This window comes from Juglans regia, chromosome 1 (assembly GCF_001411555.2).
Source record: "Juglans regia cultivar Chandler chromosome 1, Walnut 2.0, whole genome shotgun sequence".
In the NCBI taxonomy this organism is placed as follows: domain Eukaryota; kingdom Viridiplantae; phylum Streptophyta; class Magnoliopsida; order Fagales; family Juglandaceae; genus Juglans; species Juglans regia.
In genome coordinates, this window is record NC_049901.1 from 39,870,547 (window position 1) to 39,877,039 (window position 6,493).

Here is a 6,493-nt window from a genome sequence, read left to right on the forward strand (position 1 = left end):
AAATTAAGTTGATTAATATGTTACCCATGAGGGAGAAAAAAAGGGAAAAAAAAAAACTTAAAATAACAATGCGTATTGACCGATAGGGGTATAAAACCGGATTTGGATCCGGATATTCGGTCATAATCATTTCTAAATCAGGATTTTAAAAACTAGACGGTTATCCGCCCTGATAAGTCCAGAAAAAACCTGGGCGGTAACTGGAAGTAAATCCAGATATCTGGGTTTATTATTATTTTTTTTAAATACTTTTTAAAATGTTTTTATAGTACTTTTTTTTAAAAAAAAAATCAGATATCATGTTTAATACCCATATTTTAAAAAATATATATATTTTAAACACTTTTTAAAAGGTTTTTTTTAAAAAAAATATATATATATTTTTAACAATTTAAAAGGCATTTTTTTATAGGCCTTTATGATTTTTATTTTTTTATACAAAATAAATAATAATACATCAACATACACAATGCATGCTTACTACATATTACATTGTTGTTTACATCACAATGCAAAATATCAATTTACAAAGAATAAAATAAATAATAATACATCACAACAATATCAAGATGTAACACTTAATACTATCTACCTCCAATATAAACTTATCCAAACTGATTGTTTCAGTTTCCTTAATAACTACTTAGTCGGTGATAAATTAAGAACATGTATATCAAGAACCAGAAATTAAGATTAATTCTGGTGGGGAATGCTACTCCAAACATTAATTTATTACAAAATTAGTGAAAAATATGTCAACAATTTCTAATAGTCTTGCATGGGACAATCACTCATGCATACATGTTAATTAATGTTGGTAAATATACGACTTTATGTCAGAATAAGTACTACTCGAAAAGTTTGTGAAAATGCACCTTCTAAAGATAGTATATTTGCATAACAAATATGTTAAATTTAAGGCGGCTTCAAAGAAAAAATAAAACATAGAAAAGTACAGCATGCATGCATAATTAATGTTAAGATTTTAGCAAAACCTTTGTCTTTAGGTCGTGGTCTTGGATGTTGAGATGACATTATTTGTTTGAATAGTAAAATAAGATGAGATGATTTGTTAAAAGTAATAAAATTATTTGAGTTAATATGTTTTATGGAATTTTGAGAGATGAGAGATAAAAAAATTGAATAAAAATATTATAAATTTAAAATATTATTTTTATATATTATTTTTATTTTAAAATTTAAAAAAATTGAATTATTTTTATATATATATTTTTTATATATATAAGATCCGGTTACGAATAATCAAATCTGTAACTGGATCTATACCAGATTCGATTTCATCTTATCCGTTTGAATTTTGGAATTTCAGACCGGACTGAAAAAAATCAGTTCCAGTTGCACATCGTATTCACCTACACAAAGACATACGCTTATACCTTTATAATATACATCCCAAAGATACCCAAGAACCGCATTTTGGCTTTGGACCCTTCTTTTCTTTTGCCGTCACAAATTCATCTCTATAAACGTTACCACGCGCTTATATGAAGCATGCATGGAGGCACTACAGAATTATGTTTACTAATTCTGCCCAAATTATTTTTCAAATTGTACAGAGACGGATTCATGTTGTGTGGAGTCGATTTTTATATGGTTTTCTAAATAAGAGATTTGTATTCTTTAATTTGAGTTAGTTAAAACACCTCATTTCACCTCTCTCTGTAAAAAATTTAAGGGCTCTAGATCTTATTTTCGTAGAACGAAGAGGAGGCCTCGACTTTTTTCTCATTCTCCCTCTCATTCCCTCATTCTTTCATTCACCTACATTATTTATCGAGGATCTTTTGTTTAGTTTTATATTATTTTTTTCAAAGAAAAAAAAAATAGATCTACAACTTTCCGGTAACTCCCGTGAGATACGTTTGGTACAGGTAGGTTCACAGCTCAAAAATAGTTCGAAAAAAAGTGGTAGTTTTGTAAAAATTATTGCTCGTGGTTCTCACGCACTGTCCACATTTGCCTGTGGTCCTCACGTGCCATCCCTTCTGATAGCTCTTCTCGACACATACACCAGATCACCAGACTCGCCACTATCAGACCTTTCAAATCTGACCTTTATGGCTAAAAAGAAACAAGTGTATTGCCTTCACAAACTGTCACAAATTTCGAAATCTATCAGAATTGGTTCAAATTGTAATCCTTTCTTTTTTACATCTATTTTATTGTTTTATTTTTTGGTTTCTATATTGTTAATTAAAATAAAAAAGATTCTATTTCTCAGACGTTTGTTTGTAAATGTTGAGTCTTCTCTTTCTATGAAAATTGATGTTGAGTCTTTGTTGAGGTAGAGAATGTTGTCTCTTGAACGTTTATTTGTAGAGAGTTTCAACAGTAATGAGGATCAGACCAGTCACAAAAATATGATGTCATGTTTGATATGGAGACATTCCAAAATGTATCCGATTATGGATATAATTTTTTCTGATGAGTGAATGATGACAATTTTTCTTTAAGAAAATTTGAAGTAGTTAATTTCGAGTTAGATTCATATGAAATTCACAAATTATAATTACTTTTGAATGTATAATGTACAGTTCAGATTGTATTAAACATATGCGATTCAGATCATATTTTGAAATGTTTAATCAGAATGTTTAATTACAGTGCATTAATTTTGTGTTAAAAATTCGTATCTAATTAGTCAATCTTATAAAAAAAGAAAAATCGAAGCATCTACAGCGACGGATGACACGAGCTAAAGTGGCGCGTTGGGAGCGTGGACCATACGCTGGTTAAGAATTTACGGCAACAATAAATATATAAATAAAGAAAAATAGAAGAACGTTTCCAGGACTTTCACCCAGCCAGCAGACACTCCTGCTGCTTCTGTTTCCTTCCTCTCTCCTATCAGCTTTATTTTTCACCTTTTCCCTTTGTGCCTCGTGATTCCTAATACTCTCTCTCGTTCTCTTTTATCTCGCTCTTTTTAATCCACGAATTTCTCCCACACTGTAGTCTCTCAATCACTCTTTACTCTCTCTCTCTCTCTCGGATGGCTTTTCGTCGGAAAACCGCTTTTGGGTTTGCCCAAAACCGCCATTACCGACCACCATTCGGCACCGACGTATGAAAGTTAAACAGAAACAAGAGCTAAATCCATTTTTTTTATTCTTTGCTGTTTGGCTAAAGAATTACCCAATGGCTTCTGTTTTTGAGTTTGGGTCTCTGGTATTTTGGTTCATGTCGCTTCTGCTCATGTTCAGTGGAAGAGTCAACTCGGAGCCGACCCAGGACAAACAAGCCCTCCTTGCTTTCCTCAACCAGACCCCACACAAGAACCGCGTGCAATGGAACTCGTCCGGGTCAGCGTGCGACTGGGTCGGAGTTGAGTGTGACGCGAACCATTCCTATGTGTACCGTCTCCGGCTTCCTGGTGTCGGTCTTGTGGGCCCGATTCCGCCGAACACACTCGGTAGGCTGAGTGGGCTTCGAATCCTGAGTCTTCGCTCAAACCGCCTCTCCGGTGAGATCCCCTCCGATTTCTCTAATCTAACATTCCTCCGCAGCCTTTACCTCCAAAACAACGAGCTCTCCGGCCAATTCCCACCCAGCTTGACCCGCTTATCTCGATTGACTCGTCTCGATCTCTCATTCAACAACTTCACGGGTCCAATCCCGTTCTCGATCAACAATCTCACCCACTTGACTGGTCTTCTTTTGGAAAACAACAGTTTCTCGAGTACATTGCCGAGCATTACAGCGAATTTGGATACATTTAACGTCTCTAACAACCGCCTCAACGGTTCGATCCCGGAAAAGTTAGAGAAATTCCCTGAATCAGCATTCACCGGAAACTTGGATCTCTGTGGGAGACCACTAGTACGACAGCCATGCAACTCATTCTTTCCATCCCCAGCTCCGTCTCCATCGGAAAACCCAAGCCAGAACCCGGTCCGTAAAAAGTCCAAAAAGCTCTCCACAGCCGCAATAGTTTTAATCGTACTTGGTTCGGTGGTGATAGCCTTCCTTCTACTGATATTCCTCTTGTTCTGTCTCAAGAAACGAAAGCGTCGGCAGATAGATAAGTCGCCAAAGCCGCCAGTTACGACGCGTTCAGTGGTGACAGAGGCAGGGACATCGTCGTCGAAGGACGACATCACGGGTGGGTCTACCGAGGCTGAGAGGAACAAGTTGGTGTTCTTTGAAGGTGGGGTTTATAGCTTTGACTTGGAGGACCTGCTGAGGGCGTCGGCCGAAGTTTTGGGGAAAGGAAGCGTGGGGACCTCGTACAAGGCGGTGTTGGAGGAAGGAACTACGGTGGTGGTGAAGAGGCTCAAAGATGTGGCGGTCACGAAGAGAGAGTTCGAGATGCAAATGGAGGTGCTAGGGAAGATCAAGCATGAAAATGTGCTTCCTCTCAGAGCGTTTTACTATTCCAAGGACGAGAAATTGCTTGTCTATGATTTCATGACTGCCGGGAGTTTGTCTGCGCTTCTCCATGGTATGATTTCAACTACTTTTCCTGATACAAAAATTTCTTTTTGGGCCAATTTGTAGTATGAATCAAGTTTTGAGATTTTTTGCAATAATGGTAATGGAAATTTTAGTACTATATTCTTGTTATTTTTCAAATGCAAATGCATGCCCAGAAGAAAGGGATTTTTCGTTTGAATAAAACTATTATGTTGTATTAAGTTAGTGGAAATTCAATGTTTGAAACAGAACCAACACTCATCTGTGTTTGGTCGAATCTTGACCGTAGTGAAGGTCGAGCTGTTAGTTATGGAGAGTATGTTTATTTATTGAATTAACTAATAAAATTATAGACAACACAAGTCACTTCTCTGCAGCATTTTGCCCATTATAGAAATGAGAGAGGTTTCTGGGTCTAGGCATCTGCAGATGCCCTAATTGATTCATGCTACAGTGCAAACATTCCAAGTGTAATTGCTACGTTTCTGCCACCACCGCATGCCAACACAACACGCCCTCATGATTTTCCATGGAGTGACCGACATCATTTCTGCAACTTTGTGCTTTTTCCTAGTTCTGTGGTGAACTTTTGCTTCTTTTCAAAGCACTTTTAAAAGCTTAATCCATGAACAAAAAATCCATTAATTAGTATAACCAACCCCATTCTGGGTTTCTCCTGAGTTGTAATGAACAAAATTCCAACAATTTGGTCATCTTCTTATCGGCACCCTACAGTTTATTGAGAATTAGTGGTGTATTTTTATTTTATTTTTTTAGCAAAAGTGACATCATGGACGACCAAGTGACCTGATCATCCGGTGATCTTTCTTGCAGGGAGTAGAGGGTCGGGCCGTACGCCACTGGACTGGGACAACAGAATGAAAATAGCATTGAGCACCGCAAGAGGTCTTGCCCACCTACACGTGTCGGGAAAGGTTGTCCACGGCAACGTTAAGTCCTCCAACATCCTCCTCCGACCGGACCAAGACGCGGCCGTCTCGGATTATGGACTCAACCCACTGTTCGGCACGTCGACCCCGCCCAACCGCGTCGCCGGTTATCGTGCGCCAGAGGTGGTGGAAACCCGGAAGGTGACCTTCAAATCCGACGTGTACAGTTTCGGGGTGCTACTGTTGGAGTTGTTGACGGGTAAAGCACCGAACCAGGCGTCGTTGGGGGAGGAGGGAATCGATCTTCCCCGGTGGGTGCAGTCGGTGGTCCGGGAAGAATGGACGGCGGAGGTGTTCGACGTTGAACTAATGAGGTACCACAACATCGAAGAGGAGATGGTGCAGTTGCTGCAAATAGCAATGGCGTGCGTTTCGACGGTACCGGATCAGAGACCGGCGATGCAAGAGGTGGTACGAATGATGGAGGATATGAATCGGGGAGAGACGGATGATGGGCTACGACAGTCGTCGGATGATCCATCAAAAGGATCGGACGGTCATACGCCACCACCGGAGTCAAGGACCCCACCAGGAGTGGTCACACCTTAGGAATTCTTGGAAAGAGAGTAACGCAACAAGAGACAACGTGGGTGGGTCTCATTAAAAGAATGTGCACAGTGATTGGGTGGTTCCATATGTGTTTTTATTTTATTTTTTGGAGTTTTTATTTTTATTTTTTAAAAATATTTTAATTTGAATGATTTTTACAGGTGGAAGTTTGGAGAAGGGATTCGTTCCATGTACTCTGATTTGATGGAATTAGTTGGGTTTTTCTTTTGTCAATTTTAATATTTTATTTTGTTGGTATTCAAGTCAGGTGGGAGTACAGCCAAATGGGAAATGAAGAAAAACACCTTAAAAAAAATCCAAATTGTCTGGTCGGATATGCCTAAACGCCAATCGACTAAAATTATGTGGCCAATGTTTAATTGTAGGTGGCTTTCGCTGAGAAATGTCGGTCCTTTCCCACGTCAGATGCATACATATTGACGCCTCCCCCCATGCAAGTCTAACTTTGTTAATGGAATTTTTGTCACAGATTCTTTTTAGTATTTTTTATTAGAGAAATTCTTTTTGCAGTCATCAAGTAGGGATTGTATGTGCAGGCA

The 6,493-nt window shown here is 38.5% G+C and overlaps 1 protein-coding gene across 2 annotated transcripts; it reads left to right on the forward strand.

Annotated features, from left to right (window-relative positions):
* Nucleotides 1–2,817: 2,817 nt before the first annotated feature.
* On the forward strand, nt 2,818–6,196 carry LOC108992676 (probable inactive receptor kinase At2g26730). 2 transcript variants are annotated; one of them, XM_035692465.1, is made up of 3 exons: nt 2,818–4,462; nt 5,269–5,974; nt 6,095–6,196. In XM_035692465.1, exons 1-2 carry the CDS (start codon nt 3,088–3,090, stop codon nt 5,931–5,933), a joined length of 2,040 nt encoding a protein of 679 aa, XP_035548358.1. In that variant the 5' UTR covers nt 2,818–3,087; the 3' UTR covers nt 5,934–5,974; nt 6,095–6,196. The 2 variants fall into 2 exon arrangements, with proteins under 2 accessions (XP_035548358.1, XP_018822832.2); XM_018967287.2 differs by having other exon boundaries at nt 5,269–6,196.
* Nucleotides 6,197–6,493: the final 297 nt, after the last annotated feature.

What these genes read in the sequence shown, in the direction of transcription:
- LOC108992676 (XM_018967287.2), top strand. Translation starts at nt 3,088, where the DNA reads ATGAAAGTTAAACAGAAACAAGAGCTAAATCCATTTTTTTTATTCTTT. An exon ending in TTTGTCTGCGCTTCTCCATG is followed by an intron (nt 4,463 to 5,268) that starts GTATGATTTCAA and finishes TCTTTCTTGCAG; the next exon opens with GGAGTAGAGGGTCGGGCCGT.